The following is a 24,473-nucleotide window of genomic DNA, read 5'->3' on the forward strand; positions in this document are numbered from 1 at the left end:
CATAGAAGAGTCCAGGGGAAATTAAAAATATGCCCGTATTGAGGGGCATCCGTTTCGCAGGGGTGCCCATAGCTGGAAGTTTCACCATACTTAATTATATATTCCTCACTGGAAAATTTAAAAAAAAAGAAAAACTTCAATCTTTTAAATACATAAATACTTGTCAATTCTTATTAATAATGCTCAGTATTTCTAATCTCAAACGTCTCAATTGATATATATCTATATCAATTGAGACATTTTGACAAAAAAAACAGGTTGAATTAGTTTTGAACATATATATTTGCTTAAATTATCCGCAGTCGATTAATTTAAATTCTAAAAGGGAGTCAGAAGAACCAGTAGAATAAGAATTTCAAATGATGTCCTTAATAACTAGGACTAGTCCATAAGAAAGATATCTAATCAAGTTTATAGCAGCCAGAAATAGAACATCATGTGACGTTAGCAGTTACAAATGTGTTAAAAACATACGTTAGGAATTTATTTAAAAATATATAAAGTAATTCTAAATTCATGTTACATTTAATAAAGTATAAAATTATTGCTCATTATATATATAATGAAGTATTTGAAAGTCAATATAGAATCACCACTGAGCAAGCACATTGGTTTGAGACAAAAGTTGAATTTTCATTGACTGACGACAAAATAGAACCAATAGGTGACAGTCAATATTCCAAAACTTAATGGAAACGCTATTCGTGATATCATGTCTATTTTTGCAGCGTAGTTTCTGCGTTTTTGCACTCTCCGTGACAATCTTGTTGATTTACGCTCCATTGTACTACAGTTAGCACAATCCTAAAAATAATTCAAATTACATATTGTTGAAATATTCAATGAATAAGAGACAAGAAATATACAGATAAGCAAGGTAAGAGAAAACTTCCTACTTCAGCTCAGAATTGGGAGAGAGGGGTGAAACAGCCAAAAAATTTCCTTATTTGCTTAAAAAGAGGAGAAAAATTAAAAAAATGGAGGACATTTTTTCTATCCTATTGGATAAAAAATAAGGAAATTTTTTTTAATCCGGTGCAAAATTTAAATTGTTAAGTTCTTTAAATTGGGATCAATCCCTTTTACACGCAGAGAAAGAAACTTTTGGTACGTACTACATGTAAAGATATTTTTGGTATAGAAAAAGAGGAAGAAAAAAACATAATTTTGTTTATATTAATAACATAATAAAATCAAAATATACTGTATTTAAAACTTTCATCTGGTGTTAAAAAGCAATTCTAAGAGCATGAGGCGATAATACATTACCTGATTAAAAGCTTCACAAATTTATAAATAGCAAATTACAGTCGATGTGCTTCAAGTGCTTTGGAAATAGGCACCTAATTTCAAGACTGGCCAGACGAGAAGAAACAAACGCAATTTGAAATAAAAAATTTAAAGTTGCCCACGGAAAATGATGTATTATAAGATGAAAACAAATTTCGGAACAATTCACAGAAAGTCGTTTCAAACAATAAAAATTGAAATAAAACCTCATGCTTCAGTAAAAAATGTAGTTTTAAATATTCATTATCTGAAGATTACTCTTTATTTGTTGCCGCAAATGTAGCACCATTAAATTAGAGTATTTACTTGGTGAAAAAAAAAAGGTTAGATTACTGTATTATATTTTATCGACATTTTTTGGATGTAAAAACCATAATTCGGGAAAATTAAACCAAAATATACTGTATTTAAATCTTTCATTTGGTAATATTTCTGCTCATAAGGTAAACGTTCATCAGAAATTCTGGATTACAAAATTATCTTATTATTATCATTTGGTAAGAAATGCGAAACTAAAAAAGTAAATTTCTACAAATAAATTATTTTTATGCAATGCCCTAAGGTTTCATAATAAAATTACCACATTTAAAAACATTTTATGAAACATTACAAAACCATATTTTATAGTTAATTTTACCGAAATGATTGCAAAAGCGTTTCGATATAAATTACTGGATTTTAAATGTTCCCATAACGCCAGAAACACTGTAAATTTATTCAGTGTGGTATTTTTAACACACAATTTTTCTGAGTGTTAATATTTTCCCTTCTCATCAATCATTGATTACTTTTATTTTAGGTGTAAGGAATACATTTAGAGGTTAATTATAAGAGCCTATTAATTATTAGAGGTTAATTATAAGAGATAAGAAAAAATTAAGAAAAGCGATTTTACCAAAATCCTAAAATAGTCAAACCTCTTACAAAAAGCTTTTTCTTCTATACGAATGAAAAGTAGGTATTAACAAAAAGTGATTTCTTTAACGAATATTAAATTCTGCAACGCTAAAATCGCCTATTTACCAAAGACAGTTTAGGTTTGCTAAAATTTTCAGTAAGTAGGGGACATTTTTATACCTTGGACTTGCTTTAACATTAACGCCACCTAGTGGAAGAATTTCGCGTTGAGTATTTGTCATCTGTAACAACAGAGAGTATTTTCTGTGTTGCTGACGGTTCCTGATTTACCAGATACAGAAAAAATTTTAAAAAATATATAATATGTATGCTTATTGTATTTCGAACAAGCCCAAGGCGGCCACAGGCCAAACTATAAATTTTTGCGATATTCAAATGAAATATTTTTTAATATTACATTTATAGTTAATTTGATTTATTTTTGCTTTTGAAATCTACTTGACAATTACGTTTTAATAACAAGGATATTAAAACGTTTAGGAAAAGAGAATTTAAAATTAAAATCCCCTTAAGAATAAAAATATACTGTTGTTACGCGGATTAATGTTATTTACTTTAAATGCTTTTTTTAATGCATGAGAGAATTCGTTCGCAAAGTAAAATTATATTACATAATAGACAAACGTACACTGCATTTCTTACAAAAATTGCTTAATTGATTGAATAATCACTTTTTGTACAGAAAATAAAGAGTTGAAAAAATGTCCAAGGAAACAACATTCTCTAACTACAGATAACTAAATAAAGATAAATAACTAATTAAATATAATTAATATATCTAATAAAAAAATATGCATATTTTACCTCAATTTTCTCTTCTTTCATGCTTTCTTCAAATTTCCTTTTAAACAGCTTATGCTTAAGTTTTATAGTAAGGCAATCTTCTAATATAGCATTCACCATGGCAAACTCCATAAGCGATAAGAATACGAATATAGTGCAAGAGGCCATGAAAATGTCTATAGCTTTTATATAGGAAACGGGAGGCAAAGAGTCCAAACTCTTCGCGTGTTGTGTAGATAAAGTGAGGAGGCTGGTCACTCCAAGTGTCACCCTCGCTGGGACAGCCTCTGGTCTAATCCAAAAGGACACCCAGGACATTATAACTATGAGGCATGTTGGTATATATGTGTGAAATAGATAGTATCCTAGACGTCTCTTCAGAGTAAATGTGATTTGCAAACAAGTAAAGTTACCTGAAAAAAAGTAATTTAGTTTTAAAATAAGAGGTTTTGGCACTGAAATGCACAAGTATTGTTAATGCTGGATGAATACTATTGTTGTTGTCTTGTATATGGCAGTGCTAAATATTTCCAGAAGTTTGGAGAATGAGTTTTGCGAGTTCTGACGCCTGGAGACTGTCATGTCCTCTGGTGGTGAGTCGAGTTCAAAAAGTGCAGTCAGGCTGACCTGACAGCTGAGAATGGGTTATGACTTTAATTGGATATAGGGACAATTTCTGTATAAGGGGTATAATCTGTTCTTGTCTGAAGAAATCATCATGTCCTTGCATATTGCCCATACGGAGTCTTGATATTGCAGAGGAGAGGTTTCTAGGACAATTAAGATCTGAATGAAGTATAAAATATTGAGCTATCCACAGAAAATAGTTACAATTGTCTTGAAAGGTTGGACTTCTACCTGTTGGTACACAGAAGGAATATTTTCTTATATTACTATTAAATTGACTATATATTTTACACGTCACAGATGCTCATTGTTGAGAACCCAGTCATCGAGGATCACATACGTACCATCTGGTACGTATGTATTTGTCTGGACAAGAATGATTAGATCATAAATATACCAGCTCAATATATTTTAATATATATTAAAAAGAATATCCTCGTCCTATATGTGCATAATATATATATATATATATATATATATATACAACAAAATAAATAAATACGAGAAGAAAGTTAAGAAAAACAATAAATAAAACATCTGATTTTGCTACTCGCTTTATAGATTTTGTTTTAAACTGTTTTTCTTTTTCTTTTGTTCTATTTTCTGCTTTTACGTGTTATTTTTACTTATTGTGTTCTGCTTTATTTGTTGTAATTTTTGTAAAAAAAAAAAAAGTTTAATGCTCCTCACACTATTGTATTAATATATTTTGCTTTGGTTATATTGATACAATACCAGAAAGCACTCTTTTTGCGGATATAATCGTGTGGGTTGATGAAAAGATTGTATCTTTTATTATCCGGTTTCTTTAAAAAATTTCATCCTTTTTTTTTAAATCTGTTGTTTGTTATTTTTTTCATTATTATTTTCACCCCCCTTTTTTCATATATATATATATGGCACACCAGACCATAATGCTTTGTTGAGGGCCGGTGTGGCGTGCAATAGTGGAGGCAGGATCCCCCCTCTGCCCTGTGCGTCTCCAAACACTTCTTCGACAATCGTCAGGACACAGTTGGAAACGGGATTCGTCGCTAAAGACTATACGTCCCCAGTCGGCATCAGTCCAACCAAATCTGTTCAAAACATTCATGCATACGAAATTTCAAAGCAATCGCATGATTGCTTCTTGGAGCGTCAATTTTTTGGTTATAGAGTGTATATATATATACACTAAACACGGTTCTGTACTTTTAATAGCTACTAAAAAAGAAACTTTTGGGGGAGATATTAGATTTAAGCCAGTTTTCAGTATTTTTTTTCATTCCCTTTTCATTTTAGTAAATGTCAAGCTGTCTATGCTTTCTCCTCCTTTCGAATCACACAACGAATGTCATGTTGCAATATCCATTGATTAAAAACTTCATTCACTTCAAAGTTATAAAATTGTAAATAACAGTCTAGATGCTTCAAGCTCTCAAAAATAAACGTTCGTTTTTAACATGTACCAGGCGTAAAATGAGAAGAAACAAAAGTGATTTGAAGTATAAAATGTAAAATTTCCAATGAAAAATGGAAAAATAAAGGTGGAAAACAAAATTAGAAAAAAGAATGCAGCTCAAAAGGAAAATGATAAAAAAAGAACAAGATAAAACACAGGGGCAAATCAGGGTAAATTTGGTTCTGCTTTAACAGACTTTTTTTTAAACTTTTTTTTTTCCTCTCTCGGCTACTCTTTTCTTTCTAGTTTTGTTTCTCATCTTTATTTTTCCATTTCTCATTGGCGACTTAACGTTTCACATTTCAACTCAGTTTTGTTTCCTTTCATTCACGTCTGACAAATCTTGAAAATGGACGCCTATTTTTGAGCGCTTGAAACTTGTCGACTGTTACTTCCAATTTGTATAATTTTGAATTAAAATGGAGTTTATAATAAATTATTAACTTACCGCTTCAGTTTTTAGAAATAATTTCTTTAAATTTTGCTATATTATTCGGTTTTATTATATTTTATTTTCTCTTTTAAAAAAATTTGCTATTTTCGGTTTTTAAAAATAATAATTTTAAACCAGTTTTTTATCAGTAATAATTTCTTAACTATTTTTCTGCTAACTTTTATTTCTCGGGTATTTAATTTAAATTTTAGCTGAATCTTTTTTTTTATTGAAACAAGTGCAGTTTTTATTATTCTAGTTTTCCATCTTCATTCAATAACCTAATCTCACATTAAAATTGTTTCATTTGGCAGGTTTTCTTGATGGAAAACAAAACTTTGTCAAAAGCCGTTTAAAAAGAAGCTTTCCGTTATTCATCGATTGAAATTTTTTTCTTTTCTTCCTTCTTGAGTGTCATCACGAATTGGAAAAAGCAATATCTATATTCTAAAGAGACAATTATATGGGAAAATGAAAATTATTTGTATATACAGTCAAACACCGCTATAGTGAACGCAGTTTATAGTGAACTCCTGGATATAGTGAACGAAATTTTCGGTCCCGTGCCTTGCTATACACGTATGATGTTATTTTTTGTGGATATAGTGAATCAAAAAAGTGAGGAAGTTGGATATAATGAACTTTTTTCTGCCTTCGGCTGATTTTTTTTGTGTGATTTTTTTAAAAATAATTTTGAAATTTATACTTCAAAATAAATACATATACCGATTTTTGAAACCATCTAAAGAGGGGGATGTAGCTATAAGCATTTTTTCTTGCTTGCTTCTTTTATCTCATTTTCCCATCCCCAAACAAACTAAGCAAATGTTTCCAACCCAGGCAGATGATGCACCTGTAAGGTGTCAGTGGGATCAATATGCATTTTCTGTCAGAGGGAAATTAGTAATTATTCATTGTTGGTCAAAGGGTGGGACAGCAATAATTTATTTAAGTATATTGTATGAATTAGGAGGTTTTTATATTAATAATAACTTAGTCTGAACTAATTACGATAAAGAATTTGTAAGTTTGAATAGAAAAAAAATAGCATAACTCATTTATTTTACGATAGAACTGTATTTATTAAAGAAAATAATAATTAATAACAATAACTATAAGAATATTTATAGGATGTAAGATATTTTTTTATATATATTTACAGATTTTATTTCTGGTTAAATCTTTTAATATACATTTTAAGAATTCTCTCCAAAATAAAAGGAAAAATACCAAATAAAAAATATGCGCTTAAAATGTCGAAAAAATACTGTCAAAATCTAGCAAACCACATCTAACCACTTTGCATGTTGCCTAAGACAGAAAGGAATTGAATTTGATTATGAGATTACTATGAGCCTACTTCAAGTTTTATCGGATTATTAGGCAAAAAAACTGGCTTTTAAGATTTTAGGTTTTCAATTTCTTCACCAATTATTTACAAAATTTGATAGCATTTTCGTTTTTTCAGCTCTGAAGTATTGATTTTTGCCGCTTTTGAAATACGTGCTTTTTTTATTCCTTTTTTTTCGCAAAGATTCTGACAAAAATTGTGGGGACGGGATTTCAAAACATCTCGTAAATTTTAGCTTTGTATTTTTAATCTCAAAAAACAGTTTGATCATGGAAAAATATATAACAACACAAAAATAACGATGTCATTTTTTATCTTGGAAGTTTGGAATGCTGGAAAAAAAATTGTTTTTGAGAAAGAAATATTTGAGCTGGTTTTAAAAGCAGGGTTTTTAAATTATATTTAAAGCAAGACATTTTACCAGTTGAATAAACTTGCGTACAGTCTTTCCGTTCAGTTTTGATAAGATCCAATTGTGGAAGTTCAATTTCTTCACTGACTTCCAACGGAACGTGTTCTGCCCAATCAAAAATCAAATCATCGGTGGTATGGGATACTAGAAAAAAAAACAATTATGTCTTCATTAATAGTTGTTAAATGAGGAAACTGTGTTGTGTGAAAATGTAATAAACAAGCAATTATCATTTATTATAAAATTTAAAGCTCAATGGTAAATTATTGATTGAAAAATTAAGAAGTAAGCAAGAATAAGGAATAACATATCAATACAATGCATTGTATTTTTAGTAAGAAACATTGAATAATAAAAAGATTATAAATCATTTGCAATATGGAATATAGAAGAAATTGAACTTTTAGTGCATTAATAATTGTTAAAAAAAATGTGCAGCTGTAAAATGAAGCAATAAACTAATTGCTTCAATTTTTTAATAATTAGGATAGATTTATTTGAATTGAAAGCAAGTTTAATGTGTTTTAATTTAAATTAAATTACAGTAGACTTAATCGAATAATTTTTGAATACATATTTTAAAATTTAGAGCTAATATTCAATTCTACAACCTTTATTTTCGAAATGAAAAAAAAAAAATTGGGAATGCATGTTTAACTTTAATTTTTTGAAGTTAATAAGTTTGGAGTTTTCATTTTTCAAAATAAAATGTTTTTGTGTTTTCTAATGAGATCCCTTTTGGCTTTAAATTCCTCCTTAAAGTCACATTTTACGTGAGTTATAAGAGGGTTGTGAATTAAATAGTGGCAACTTAACCTTGAAACTCACAGAAATGTGGGTATGCGCAAATAGGATATGGGAGCGGTGAGGTGACGCTGTTGTCGATGTGTAGAATGCAAAAAACAGTCGATCTGCTTAGAAAGGCGGTTGTTGTGTGTCGTTAAAGTGAGGAATTTCGTTTCTATCGCTCTAAAGCATGTTTTCAAAAGGTGATCAGCGGTCGTGGCTTAAAATCGAGGTTGCCCTAGGCAAAAATGCAACAGAATGCTATCGAGGATTAGTGGAAGCCTGTGGCGCAAATGCTTTACCGTATAGGACGATGGGTTCAAGCATCTCATCTTTTTTCGTCATTAAGCCTTTTGAAAACATGCTTTAGAGCTATGGAAGCGAAACTCCTCACTTTAACGCCGAACAACAACTATCCTTCTAAGCAGATCGACTGTTTTTTGCACTCTACACATCGACAACAGTGCCACCTCACCGCTCCCATATCCTATTTGCGCATGCCCACCCTTCTAGGAGTTTCAAGGTTAAGCTGCCACTATTTAATTTACATCCCTCGTATAATACACATTCATTTAAGTTTGAATATGATCCATTAGTTAACTACTCATCAACATTACTAGAACTTATGTATATTTGCCTCAATCAATCTTTCATAACTGATTTTTAAAAAATTTCTGTTTTGCATTTGAATTTGAAATGATATTTAAATCTTAGGTATAGGAAAACAAAACGTTTGTTCAATTAATCCGTGGCGCAGATGGGAAACCCGCGTCCCTTTTATAATTTTTATTACTGATACTCTAATTAGATGTAAATATATATTTTTGTACTTTTTTCAATTATAAAAGATAGTCTAATTTCGACGAAATCTAATAGAATCTTGGAATTATATTTGTTTTAAATCCGAAAGAAATGTAGCTAATTTTTTTTTATTCATTCATATTCACAATTTTATCAATAATTGATTATGTAAATAAAAAAAATTAATGATTAATTATTTTGTCTCTTAAGTTTAATCAACTGCGAATAAATGCAAATTAAAAAAAAAAATAGAACTGAACCATGCTTAGAAAATTTTGTCTTTCCCTCGAAAAGGGTGACTATGCTGTATTTTATGTATTTAATATCTATGCTGCATGCTAAATCAAATTCTTTTCTCTTATTTTGGCCTAAAATAATGCAAATTAATGAAGAAAAAATATGGAAAAATATCTTTCATGAAAATTTTGCCATTAGTACTGAAATTTAGTTAATGCAATGCATAACAACTATAAAATATATCAGAATGTATATTATTTAGCTAAATAGATTCACGAGAAAAGTGAAATTTTTTAAAGTGTATCTACTTGAAGTATTAAAACATAATAAAATATGATCTGATGTTTTTGAGCCTTTAACAAACTGAACAAAATCTATGAATTGACGTATTTCAATTTTCATAAAAAACCTTTTTTTAAAAACTATTGCTCTATAAAATTGACAAAGCGCATCTGTATATTTAAAAAATTCGATATTTATTTATATGCTTAAATTAATTCATATACTTATAGCATTTCCAAAATTAAAAAAAGATGACCTCGTTAAATATTTGAAAAAATGTTGCATGCCAAATGTTCGTTTATATTTTTGTTATTCATATTTGCTAATATTCTAAAATATTCCATTTGCTTTATAACCCTGCATATGCTAATGCTTGCGTTTGTGTGAATATGATACATTTTAGTGTTCATAAACAGGCTGCTTGTACAATAATGCAACTTTTATGATATCCATAAATATGCATACTTACAGCTTTCCATTTCTAGGGAACAGTGTTGCGTGTCGTGAGGATATGTTACAAAGTTCATTGCACAGGAGAGAATTAAAGTCAATCTAGTGCATATACAAACAATCAATCAACACACAAACATACTTTTTAAAATTAAAATTCAAAACAAGTCTTACCACCTGAAAAAAAATTGTTAAACGTGTTATTATAATAAAACATTTTAAAAAACATTTCAGTTTTGGGAAAAGCAGAAAAGTATCTGGCAGCTTACATTTAATTAATTTTTTTATTTATTTGAATGCATAACTAATATTGTCTTTTAAATAATTAATATTTAAACACACAATAATTAATACTTTTTTAAAGAAGGAAACAGTTACTATAATTTTATAAAAAACATTAAGTGAAGGAAATTTGAAAAAAAAAACTCCACTTTTAGCCGTATCAATTAGGAACATTTCTCTAATTGGTACGCTAATTGATCGCTAAAGAGAGACTAAACTTGACTTAACAGCCATGAATAATTTTTGTGATCTAAATCCTAAATATTTTCATTTTCTATCTGGGATCAAACAATTAAGGGAAAAATTTTTAAGCAGTTCTTAATTCTATGCATAGACCTGTTTATTTATAACACTTTCTAATGGCAAAATGTATATTTCCGAACAAAAAAATATCAATACTCAAACCATGTATCCTTCTCTGTTTGCTATATAACAAAAATAAACATAATTTTGTAAAAACTGAGATTAAAACTAAACTCCTTTTTAAACAACATCATTTCGCCCTAAGATAAGTTTTGGTTGGGCTAATTCCGCTTACTCAGGATGTGAACGTCATAAGCAATTCCTTCCCATTTTTAAGGCACGTGAAGTTGGTTTTATTTTAAGGTAATTATAAGCTATGATTTTTAAAAAAATTCAGGTCCTTTTTGAAAATCCTGAATTGATTTACGAGAGTTGTAAATTATAGACCAGGGGTGGCCAAGCTCCTTGTTAGTCGAGTCATTTTTCAAAATTTGAAATTTTTCGCGAGCTGCAATTAAATACGTATTTAATAGATATGCAAAAAGGTATTAATTTTTTTTCCACATAAATTATATTTATTGGAAACATATAAGTAAAAGTACAAAATATGTGTATTGAATTTAAATATTAAAAATTAAACACATTTATTGTACTTTTCTTGATAATTCTTTAAAATTTGGTGAATAATTGGTGACAGCACTTCTCAGTAATTATTTGAGATGCTGGTTAGTTTATACTGATCGGCGTTTGTATTTCATGAATTTTAAAGTGGAATAAAATGATTCACATAAGTACGTTGTTCCGAATATTGAATTAATTCGACAGGCAGCCTTTTTTAATTCAAGATATTTCGATTCTGGTACAAATTTCCGAAATTCAGTAATCGACGCCGACTTATATTTTCATTGTAGAGCTTGATCTTCTTGCATCTCTATTAATTCTAATTCTCCAGATGCTTTTGTGTCTTAATTATATTAGAAATGGAAAACTCACCATGAATTGAACAACGTTGCACTTAGTCTTTCATATTTGTTCTCCGTAATTTAAAAGACATTTTGAAACACATACGGAATGGTAATATTTTTTTTCAAATATAATAGCACAAAAATGAAAAAGAAACTCGGGTACATTTATCAAGAGCCACAAATAATCCTTCAAAACGCCCCATGTGGCTCGCGAGCCGCAGGTTGGCCACCCCTGTTATAGACTATTCAAAATAATCAAGATTACGCGATTGCCCTACGCTTGTAGGTTCTTCATTATGAAAATAGCATCAGCAGAGCTATTTTCTATCAATTATGAAAACAGCATATTATTTACAGAAAAGCTTTATTTTATGCGACGAAAATGCTGCCGGAAAATATCCCTTGTGATGACAAAAAAGTAAGATATTTGTTAATTGTCCTTGTATGTAATATTATCGCATGCTTATTACCATGTAATTTGATACTCTTTCCGATAACGGCCTCCTATAGCGTTTATGATGACATGTAACTACATGTTTTTTTATTCCTTTTGTCTAACTATTTTGCCCTTTCATTTTCAGAGTCTAATTTTTAAATCATTCTAATGCCTAATAATTAATTTAAATGAGAGATAAACTTAAACAAGAACTAATGATAAATAAATAAATTAAAGGCATTACTCATCATTTTTACTAACCTGTCTGTGAAATCTATCTCGAGTCCACAATTGAGTATACTATCATCACACAAAGCAAAATTACCTTTATACGCTTATTTTAAAGAACATGAAATATCACTTTTGAAATCTGGGTGAGGCATAAATCAGAATTCTTCGCTCTGGTGTAAGTACTGGTGCGCTGCAGAGGAGGTAGTAAATTTCACTGAGAGATTTGATCTTAAAAATTCTAGCGTCTCCTTCTGCAAATTCTAAAAGAACATTTAAACGGAAGTTTCTCCAACTATATTTCAAAAGCCATTAAGTGTTATTCAGCGGAGAGAAATATTTGTCTAACATCACTAGTCATTTAAAACTTTTTGAAAGGCGGAACAATTATCTGAAACTTTGTTCAATGGTAGTGTGTTTATAAATTAGTTTTACTATGCGTTTTCTAATTATAAATAATAATAATTGTATTGAAGAAAAGAAAAGCACGTCCTACTCGCTGCGCTTGCCAATCTCCAAAAGTGCTTTTGCTGCTTATTTCGCATTGCTTCGCAATTCATTTCACTCGATCATTCCATGACTATTATTTTTTTTTTATCTAGTTTTGTTGTAAGCAGGAATTCTTTTTGTAGTAAATTTATTTAAATATGTAGTTCATACATCCTGTGAAACCTTTGATTTATAATCAATTCATTCAAGCTCTTTATATGATAAATTAAATGCATTAAATGATTTAAATGCATTCCAATATTACATGGAAAACATTCATAAGTTTCCCTACTACTTCCCTACTTTCCGTGTTTGGAAACTCGTAAAATGTTTGAAAATCAAATAAATGTTGGAAAATTATTTAAAAAAAATAATGTGACAAAGAAAGTAAACACGAAGGTATAGTACCAAAGTTTAAAATGTGGAAATATATATATTCCACATTTCAAACTCGCCCAGGAACAAGGTTTTCATGGGACACATTAGGGCCCATAATCCTCATTGAACAATCCCTGACGACTGTAAGCCACTTGAACATAGTTGCAGACCAGGTTCACCCATTCATGGCAACAGTTTCTAATGCGGCGGGGGATGGTGTTTACCAACAGGATACCGCACCATTTCATAAGGGTCGAATCGTCGAGGAACATTCCAGTGACTTTCAAGTCATGTCTTGGCCCCCAAATTCACCTGACCTTAATCAAATAGAGCATTTGTGTTCCTACTTGGAAAACCAAGTTCGTGCTGCCACGCTACCCCCTCGCAATGAGAGGGAATTGCTGGACCAGTTGGTGAGCGCTTGGTACCAGATACCTCAGACCTATGAGCACCTTGTGGAATCAATGCCACGGCGGGTGGTAGCAGTTTTGAGGGCTAAAGGTGGTCCTACATAATATTAGCAGGGTGGTAAAATAATGGCCCTTCGGTGTATATATATATATATATATATATATATATATATATATATATATATATATATATATATATATATATATATATATATATATATATATATATATATATATATATATATATACATAAAACTTCTTTTTGCAGTAGAGCAAATCGTATAAAATCATAGTGACACCCATTCGCTTTCAAAAATAACTCAAAATCAGCACAATTATGTACGCATTGTTCTCTACTTTAATCTTTGGTTATTTTTGAAATTTAATCTCCACACAGATCTCACAAATCATACAGATCAAGTTATTCTCAAATTATTTGCGAACGAATTATAAATACTTTCTATTTCAAACTGAGCAAATTAAAAAACTTTCATTTAATGCATAATGCAAATCGTAGCAAATGCACAATACAAAGTCAGTATTTTTCATCGAATATACTACATTTTCTAATTCCACATTGTCTTATAGCCATTTTTTTACTTTAATACAAATATATATTAGCTGTAAACATATAGTTTAGTTGTTATTTTGTATAAATGAATTTAGTTAATTACAGATGGTTTCTGATCCTCAGTCTTTGAGGAATGCTACTAAGAACTCGATCTTGATATGCTTAACAAATCACATTCCAGATTTCAGGTACAGCGATTAATTACATTCTATGCTTAAGAAGCTCTAATGAAATGTTGGATAGTACTTGCACCTAATCCCCTCTCTTATACAGGTACGCTGTGCATCATTTTAAGTATCTTCTTATTAATTGTGAAGATAATTTTAAATATTTAATACAAGATCATTTACAATATTTAATTGATAAGTATATTGAGTGCATTGGGAATAACACTTAAAAAATTAAAAAAATGTTACTACCACTAAATTTAATTAAAAAAGAACTAAATTTGATATCGGTTTTCCCATAAATTTTTAATCTGTCAAAAATTATTTTTTTTTTAATATTTATTTTTTAGAATACTTCAAAAGATTCTTTCTTTATTTTGTTAAATTTAGCCTTTGGAACATTTTAATCTACGTAATCTAAATTACAAGAAATATGCTCCTGATTGAATGAATACACTAACTATCGATAACACACTTTAACGTATAATATTTAGTTTTATAAAATTTATTATTTTTTTTTTGCATTATAATATAAACCGCACACTGTAAGAATTCCGGATCAAATATACATTTTAAAATACCGGCCTTTTGGGTGCATCATCAGAAAAAAAATCCATTTTTACCGTGAAATATATCGTAAATTTTACTTTAAACGTTATTTAATTTGAGTAGCTCAGTGATTTTACGTCATTTATTACTGTAAAAAGTACGGTATATCCGTTTTTTTGCTCTGTAGCATGTTCAGGTAAAAATGAATTTTGCGATAAAAAGTACCAGCGCCCTGAGTGCCAGTAATTTTTACAGATTTTTGACACAGTTTTTTATTTTTATTTTATTTTTACAGTGTGGGTAAAATCAATGACTTGTTTTCATCATAAACAGTTTTGTGCAGTAGAAGTTTAGTCTACTTGCTTTCATAAATTAAAGCAATTTGAACATGCAGACTATTACTTTATGCTTCCATTGATATAATTCAGGAATAAAAACTATTTAAAAACTCTTCGACATTTATAACCATAATTTAAATTGAATTATCTTTCCTTTTTAACAAATAAAATTACTTACTTAACCATGTAGAGTATAGTTTTGTCTTTATATAGCCAGACATAATGGTTAGGGATAGTCATTGTTTGAAAATTCACTGCTTTAGCATTCTTGAAAAAAGAATCTGGTTTCCATATATGGTGCAACCAGGTGACTTCTAACAGCCTGTAATCTGAAGTCATGTTTTCTGGTAAACGAAGGCGGGGGTCTTTCCACGATTGAGCAAAAAATATATCTGCAGCATACGTCTAAAAAAAGTAAAGAAAAAAAAACACTTTTGAGACCGAAATAAAATTTTAAAAGTAATGTAGAGCAGAGTTTCCTTCCTACTCTTCATTGGGGGTTAAAATAGAATACTATTCAAAGCGTAGAATAGAATATTTTTCTACGTAGAATAGAATAGAATTGAATAGAACAGAATAGAAAAATATTCAAAGAGTATAAGATTTAACTTTGGAACATATTTTATTTTTGTTTCCTGTTGTATTAGATTTTTTAACAGACCATAGATACTCTTGTATCAATGATTTCAAATCTGTATTCGACTTCTGACTCTTGGCTACACAGGTTTTTAAAAGGACTTTTTTAATCTTTTTTTTGTCAAAATGAAATAGTTTAAAAACGTTATTTATAACAAGGAATTGCATAAATGTTGTGATAAACTTCTAGAAGAGTTAGGGCACATAAATAGAGTTAAAACTGCATCGAAATCCGTGCCTGGAATTGTTTTCATACGCCGCTAGAGGTGCTTCTCTGTTATGAGCAGTTTTTTCGGGTGCTTCTGAACAGGTCACAATAGGGAAGCGTACGTCGACATTTACGGGCATGATGAGTTTCTGAGCAATTTTGATCCTGATGATGTGACCTAATTACTATAGAAGTTAGTCGCAACAGCTCCCAGTCCCTTGTCATTTATAACGTTCTTAAATATAGTCTAAATATGTTATTTGAAAGTTTAGCTTTCTGAGCAAAACTGAATTCATATTTGAAAACCCCACACTCGAAATCGACAACATCAAGCACCTGCACAAATACAACAAATTATTCGTTCTCCAGTGCAGGTTAAGCGCCTTGATCCTTAGTAGAAAGTTAAGAAAGTGATTTTAGTTCAAGTTATAACTCACAAACAAACAAACTGTAATTTTTTTTCTGGGACGAAGAACCTGGATCGGTAACCCAACTCAAAATAACAGATATACAGATTATTTATGCAACAATGCATTTATGCATTCAACATTATGTATGCAATAAATTATTTGTTCTCCAGTGCTATTTGAATTGCAAGTTAAAAACTTTGCTCCTTTGCATAAAGTTAAGAACGATGATTATATCCTAAATAATAATTCATAATGAAACGTACTGTACTCTTTTTTTTTTCTGGGATGAAGAACCTGCATCGGTAATCCAACTCAAAATGACAGATAAGGAGATAATATATACAACATCACATTGTGTATTTATGCATGCAACATGATTAGATATGCAGCAAATTATTTGTTCTCCAGTGTCATTTTGAGGTGTAAGCTCAACGTTTTGCTCTTTTGCATAAAGTTAAGAATACGATGATATCCCAAATAATAGCTCATACAAAATATACTATGCTTTTTTTTTCCTGGATAAAGAACCTGTAACGGTAATCCAACTCAGAATGACAGATATACAGTTGATTTATGTAACATTGTATTATGCATTTATGTATGCATATGAGACAAATTATTTGTTCCCCGGTGTAATCTGTGGTGCAAGTTAAGCGTTTTGCTCTTTTGCATAAATCTAAGAACATGATTATATCTCAATAATTAATAACTAGGAAACAAGCATACTGTACTTTTTTTCCCCTCTAAGTTCTTAAAATGACAGATACACAAAAGTGCAAAAGAAAATCATAATACAAATATGCTACAAAAATGGGTTGCTGATTAATAGATAATTTGGAACAAGCTCGAACGAGATAAGTTTTATGTTAAAAAAATGATTAATGTTCAAGACTGTTCTCACGTCCCTATTGGTCAACCATCATTCACCTGCTCGAAATTGAGTTCGTAATATTCCTTTCCCCTTCATTTTTGTCATTTTGCGTTTATACATTGATGAAGGATATTTATAAACGAATCAAAACTATAGCATGTTTATTTATAAATTCATAATGTTGTTTATTTTTATAATGCATAGCCAGAAGTTCACGTTGTTTTTCACCTGGACGTTTTATTTTATTTCATAACCGGCGTTGAGCAGTTGGTCCGATTCTGAATAAGGAACGACATTGTTCAACTCCGTTACCTAGTAATTTTGAACCCAATCCAGAAGACAAAAGAGCTCTTTGATCAATCAGTGGTACTAACCCAAGTAATGGATCATCAGAGACTAACCCGCATTTGCGTTACGTGAAGAAAAAACTGGCGAAAACCTTCCGTAATTAGCACGACGACAAGGGGATTCTAACCCATGATCCGTCTAACGCTGAGTATATTTTACGTCAGCACCGTGGGAGCAGAGTTCGTATTAACCAATCACGGATATGATTCGAACCTGAGACTCCTCATTAGCAGGTAAACTCTATATCCCCTTTGCATCTGCCACTATGGCTCAACTGGATGTTTTGTACTATTACACTGTCAAAAATGATAGCGTTACTCTACATTAAAAATGGAACCAACAACTTTAAACAAAGGTAGTGTACTGAAATGGCATACGTAACTTTTGTATTTAACTGTCTCACTACATCAAGAATGTTTTTTTTCTTCCATTTTGGTGCTAAGTGGCATCCACCATTTTTATTGCTCAGTAACACTATCATTTCTAATTGCAATTAGATATGATGCACATAAGAGTCAGTAAAATTATTTTTGCATTACAATATAAAGCAAGAGTTATCAATTTAGGGTATAAGTATTTATTATTTCTTAAAATAAAATTAGTTTGTTAATCAAACATACGCACTGCATAAAAAGAATATTAATATGAATTCGAACAAGACTTAACAAAAGTGGATAGAAATTAAATATCGTAAAATCATTTAATGTAATTGACAGATTTATGTATATCTTCATACTAGAACAAAATTATCTTTTTTATACAACTAAAATCATGCATAACTTATTTCAAAAATTCACTTCTGTGTAATTTTGAGCATCGTGTCAGACGAAATCAAACTAGAACCATCTCGATTATAAACAGAATATAGTGATCGTTTGACTTCTTAAAAAATTAACGCCAAGATTTGAGAAAATAATTCCTTAATGGAGTAAAAGTTTTTTTAGTTTGAGTGTATGGTATAAGGCTTATCATTTATTAGAGATTAGGCTTCACTACATCTCTTAATTGTCTGAGTGTTAGTCCCGGCTTTTACTGAACATTGAGATGCAGACTTTCTTGAGTCAAAAACTCGATTTCTCCCTGTTATTAAATACAAAAATAATGTGCAACAGGAAAACATCTGCACACTTTTATCTAAAGCCTTAGCGTTTGGAGGGTTTAAGTCTATGCACTGTAAAAACTGTGGTGTAATATCTCTCAGAATCCAAAAATATGTTGAAAAACCCAGAAAATTGTGTAAAGAAACATTTAATTCCGGGAATCGAGCATTCATATTCGACTTAAAGGGTGTAATTTAAATCTAAACTCTTTAAAAAAAGTTATACCGAATTCTCGCGATATCTCACCAATGAAGAATTATTTCACTTCCAAAAGTGCCAATACCGGCATGATTTAAAAGTAAAAATCTCAAGAAAGTTTATTTTTGCAATCTGAAGAGAGTTTGCCGCTATTTTAAATGCTGTGCTCATAAGCCGTGGTGGCTCAGGGGATAGAGCGCTCGCTTGTCGATGAGGTGGACCGGGATCGAATTCCAGAAAAGGCTGGTTGATTCGAATCATGTACTCAGCTCGCACTGACCACTTTTAGAAGATATTAATTACTTAGACTCATTTACTGCAGTATGAATTATAGCGATTCTTGAAGAGTTCTTAATTATTATTAATTAAGAACTTAATTAAGAACTATTATTAATATTAATTATTAAACAGAGCATAACGGATCGAATATTAATCAATTTCTTATGACTTCCTTCTCTTATGTACATACTGGTATCAGAACGATGGCATATAATACTTATTCATTTTACGAATTCAACCTTTCTGAGAGACACAATTAGAAATTTCTGGGTAAAAAATTTTTAATAACAATTTATCCAATTTTTATTCTACTATACTAAAAAAAAACAGTATAATTACCATAATAAAGATAGTAATCAAACTGTTTGCAAAGCAGCCAAATATTCAACTAGTACAGCCAAATAGTATTCAAATTCAAAAAAATTTGTTTATTGATTGTTTTCACTTGATACGCAAGCAAAATTTTCAACTAGGCCTACAACCAATATTCAACTAGTACAGCCAAATAGTATTCAAATTCAAAAAAAATTTGTTTATTGATTGTTTTCACTTGATACGCAAGCAAAATTTTCAACTAGGCCTACAACCAATATTCAACTAGTACAGCCAAATAGTATTCAAATTCAAAAAAAATTGTTTATTGATTGTTTTCACTTGATACGCAAGCAAAATTTTCAACTAGGCCTACAACCAATATTCAACTAGTACAGCCAAATAGTATTCAAATTCAAAAAAATTTGTTTATTGATTGTTTTCACTTGATACGCAAGCAAAATTTTCAACTAGGCCTACAACCAATATTCAACTAGTACAGCCAAATAGTATTCAAATTCAAAAAAAATTGTTTATTGATTGTTTTCACTTGATACGCAAGCAAAATTTTCAACTAGGCCTACAACCAATATTCAACTAGTACAGCCAAATAGTATTCAAATTCAAAAAAAATTGTTTATTGATTGTTTTCACTTGATACGCAAGCAAAATTTTCAACTAGGCCTACAACCAATATTCAACTAGTACAGCCAAATAGTATTCAAATTCAAAAAAATTTGTTTATTGATTGTTTTCACTTGATACGCAAGCAAAATTTTCAACTAGGCCTACAACCAATAAAAGTCGAGCTCCTTAATTCTTTGAAAGTTGGAAACTGAGCCATAATAAAAAGATTTCATAAAAAAAAGCGAGTGTATGTATATATTTTTTTTTTAAATTTATCATCATCAGATGCCAAATGCAAAGGTGAAATGAAATAATTGTTTTATGAACAACTTGTTAAACCGCGTAGTTCCCTGCAATTGTATACATATTTTAGCTAAGAGGGATAATTTGTCAATCCTGTGGTCGCCTGAACGGGGATTCGATTTCCAACGTTCACACCACAATATCCCCAATTATTTTTATATCACTAGCATTGATAGATTTTCAATCTCCTTCTCTATTTTGTGTACAGAGCGAAAATTATAAAACTGACCGATATGAATATTTTTTGATCTAATGAAATTCGGAAAACGAGCTTAATAATTGAAGCTTCACGTTATAGGACTCAATCTTAATGTTAATCGAATTTAAAATATACAACGTCATTAAAATTCAATCTCTCAGGAAACATTTGACAGATTGCACTCAAATTTTAAATTTTGCCGCATAAAATTAAATCTTTAAAATAATATTAAAAAAAATTGCATAAGTTATATTTCAAATGTTATACACTATTATTAACTAAATAATAAAAAAAAAATAAAAATGTTTAGGAAAAGTTATTTTACTTAGAATAAACTTTGGTAAAGCGAATTTTATATTTGCGTGTAAAAATGTTTCAGTTCGCTTAAAAAGTTTCAAAATTAATAACGAAATACGATAAAAGTAAAATTCATAATAAGGTGTCCGCCGTCAGACTATTGGGACAATATTAACCCGATTTCAACTAACCCCTTTATTTCGGGGGTAAAAAACCTGAATCCTTCGGAAAAAGAAATGTTTATTCAGAAAAAGTCCGTTTTTTTGGCTGATTTTGTAACTTAAAATATTGTCTGCGCTAATTAATTAGCATATTTAAAGTTACCCCCTCGAATCATTAAGATCTAGAATGTGAAGATCTGATCATTGGATCTAAAGTTATTCAGGGTGATTCATTTATTTTTTTGCGCACTATGCCTATTAGATTTTGTGCAATTTTGAAAGTACTAATAAAATATATAATATTTGATACCATTTTTGCCGACCAGTTAACATCCTTTTTATTCACTTGCATTTATTTAAAAGACGTTAAACGTAAGACGTTATTAACGTTTATCGTATATTCAGATTTAAAAAGCGAACAAATGTTGAGCTTTCAAGATTTTATTAGTCACGCAAAGAAAAAGAAAACTTGGAAAAGTTTACTCTAAAAATAAGAATGCGTTTGTCGGGAATTTATATTTGCCGAAAGAATTTTCTTAAAAAGTCTGTTCACAAAATATTCAATCGGACAAAGAAAACGAAACAGTAAAAAGCTTTATATAATTCAATGTGGAAAGATAGTATTAGATAATATATAAAAAAAAGTGCTTGTGTTAAGAAATGTTTGTCTTATTTATGTCATAAAAATGACAAATGCATGCATTTAGTTTTATATAGTCTCAAATAGAGTTTTAGAATTGGAAAATAATTTTTGTTAAGGTAACTTATGTAATAGAAAATTGGAAATATTTTTGAAGTTAAATTTCTTATGCGACTTCCAACAAGGTTGCGTTAAACGTTTAACGATACATTTTTATTGACCGGGAAATCACGTGGTAGGATTGAGTTTTCCCTCATTCATTTCCATATTGTTTTGGTTCTCACTAGCATAAAAATAATAAAAGTCATAAAAGTATTGTTTTTCTATTAATATTTTTTAGTTTGTTTTGATACACATATAATTTAATAGGATAGTATTTCTTATTTTCAAATTTAGTGGATAACAATTGTAAAAAATGAGTGAAAACAATCCCACGGACAATGCGACGGATTTAAGGTGACGTCAAGGTACGTCTCTTGTGAATATCAATTGATTGTTAGGTTTTCTCTTCTGAAATTACATTACGACGCATTCACATACATTATTAATACAAATACATTTTCCAGGGTGAGACGATGAGGCAACCACAAACACTTCCACTGGTTCAAGAGGTCCACGAGGAAAAAATGCACAATATCACAGTGATTACAGAGCACGGAAGCGAGCGGTGCAGGAAAAAGAGTCGTTGAACAGAACTAGTGATCCTTCTACGACTGCTGATTCTTCTACAATTAACGTCGCAGGTTGCGAAGTTTAACTTCTTCCGCGCGGAAGGACTCCACGCACTATTTTTTTTTCTTTTTCATTTTGCTAAATTTCCTCTTTAAGTTATTTATTTTTAACTACTGCAAATAATAATTACAGCGCTCATTCAGAGGTTTGAATTCAAAACTTTGATATTATTGAAGATTTAAGGTTAAATAAAAATGAGAGGCTAACTATGTCATTAAGTAGATAATTTAACGCATTCGTTTCAATCTCTCCTTATTGACAGAAACAAGCCATTTATGGTTGTATGTTTTAGGCGGTAATTTTCACTTTTACGCAAATTTAATTTGGAAATATTGCAAATTCATGTCCGTGCATTTCTGTATCCTTACATTTCTTTTCGGTACAGTTGTAATTTTCCTACTCAGAAAACATGGGACTCCTGACAAAAATTAAATAAAATAATTCCTTTCCGTTTTTGCAGTGATCTTACTCTGAATGCATAGAGATTACTATCATGAAGGAATCTTAGTTCATTTCAGAAGCATTGTAATTTTCTAGTAGTCATGGGGGTTCAGATGGAAATGATTATTTCTTTTTCTATTTGTATCTGTATCATTGTAATTTCTTTATTCAAAGTACATCTGGAATTTTGATAAAAATGAAACCATTTAACCACTTTCCGTATCGATGCAATTACATTTCTCGGAAGACATGGGAATTACTGAAAGGAATGAATACTTGTTATTTTTTTCTACATTACTGTACTTCCATAAAGCAAAATACATGGGGGTTATTGACAGAAATGAATCTCTGTAATTCATTTCATTGCAGTTGTAATTTCCTTACATGAAAGATATGGGATTTTCTGACAAAAATGAGTCCTGGTAATTTAGTTCTATATCATTGTAATTTCCTAAGTATAAAAATACGGAAAATTCTGCGTTAAATAGTGATACATGATTTTTTTGAGTCTACGAAAGCTGTAATGGAGAAGATAAAGCTGGAAATTGCCCAGTATGTGCAGTTTGTACTTAATTTCCTAAATTGCTTTATGAAATAAAAACGCCAAATTTTCCCAGATACTTGGGCAGTTCTTCAAATACTGAATTGAACTCTTGCTATCCGTTAATGCCCATATGTCAGGTACGCCAGAATCCGTGGCTAGGCTCAAGGCCTCATTTATGGCAATTAACTCTGATCGAAAGACCAAGGCATGGTCCGGGTTTCTAAGTCGGCGGTTGAGCTGCCCCCTTCCCTTACTTCATAATGAGTCCCTTACTCCATAATGACAACATCAACAATTGATGTTGTCGTTATGAAGTGCTGATGTAATGTTGTTAAGATTTTTTTTCGACAGATTAATTATAGTAAATTTCCTATGTTACCCTCCATTAAAAATTTTGCTTGAACGTCTTAAAAATTTCATTCGGCATGCATTCTGAAGTTCAACATACCCAAAAGAACATGTAAAAATGTCAGATTTTTCAAGCGCTGTTATAATTATAAATGACAATATTTACCATGGACTCTTCGTTTATAGAATCTAATCCCATTACAGTCACGTGATATTGAACAGTAGTTGGAAGACCTGGAAAACAAAAATAAATAATTGTATGATAGTGATGAGAAAATACATTTACTCTAGTGGTTCTTAATCTTATGTTTTGTACTGATGAACGGTGAGTTTTAAGAAGCTAATTTTTGACAATTTGGAAAATCCATCTAAAATATTCAATTGTTTCAGGCCATTCGCAATTTTTAATTTAGCAACTTTAAATTCAATAACAAAAATTTCCTCCTATATAAAAAACTATACGGGAAAATTGCATGATGACAGCATTTAAAATGTATTTTTAAATGTTAGGGGAGAGTGTGGTCAATTGTAACATTTTTTACTTAACTATTTTTAACTAACAAAAAATCCAATATATTATTAGTATTAATTGACAGACGAGTAAAGTAGACTATCCTCTACTAGAAAAAAAAATAAATACCTTATTTTAAATGCTATTATATTAGTTATTAACAATTTTTGACAGTCGTGCACTTGTTACAATTGTCCCCACTTGCGGGGTCAATTGTAACAGTTCATAAATTCAACTAAAACATAGTTAATTATACATATTATCATAGTTGTGATATATTTTTTTATTGATCAAAATAGTAGTGATATTTTAGGAGTAAAAATGATAATGAGCAGAGACTTAAAGGGTTAAACTTTTAACTTTAAGGGATTTAAAATTTTAATTTATGCTGTGAAAGGGGACAAACAAAATAATGCACATGCAACATAATATAAATGATAT

The 24,473-nt window shown here is 30.1% G+C and overlaps 1 protein-coding gene across 1 annotated transcript in view; it reads right to left on the reverse strand.

Annotated features, from left to right (window-relative positions):
* Positions 1 to 460: 460 nt before the first annotated feature.
* Positions 461 to 24,473, reverse strand: part of LOC107453489 (glycine receptor subunit alpha-2) — a 58,101-nt gene continuing 34,088 nt past the window's right edge. The window contains exons 4-9 of the mRNA XM_016070349.4: positions 23,688 to 23,755; positions 15,046 to 15,272; positions 9,831 to 9,913; positions 7,265 to 7,399; positions 3,013 to 3,404; positions 461 to 804 (exon numbers count right to left, since the gene is read on the reverse strand). Of these exons, the coding sequence (XP_015925835.1) occupies positions 634 to 804; positions 3,013 to 3,404; positions 7,265 to 7,399; positions 9,831 to 9,913; positions 15,046 to 15,272; positions 23,688 to 23,755 (1,076 nt within the window). The 3' untranslated portion in view covers positions 461 to 633. The remainder of the gene's footprint in view (positions 805 to 3,012; positions 3,405 to 7,264; positions 7,400 to 9,830; positions 9,914 to 15,045; positions 15,273 to 23,687; positions 23,756 to 24,473) is intronic.

This window comes from Parasteatoda tepidariorum, chromosome 9, assembly GCF_982258835.1.
Source record: "Parasteatoda tepidariorum strain Cologne lab strain chromosome 9, Ptep-v5.0, whole genome shotgun sequence".
In the NCBI taxonomy this organism is placed as follows: domain Eukaryota; kingdom Metazoa; phylum Arthropoda; class Arachnida; order Araneae; family Theridiidae; genus Parasteatoda; species Parasteatoda tepidariorum.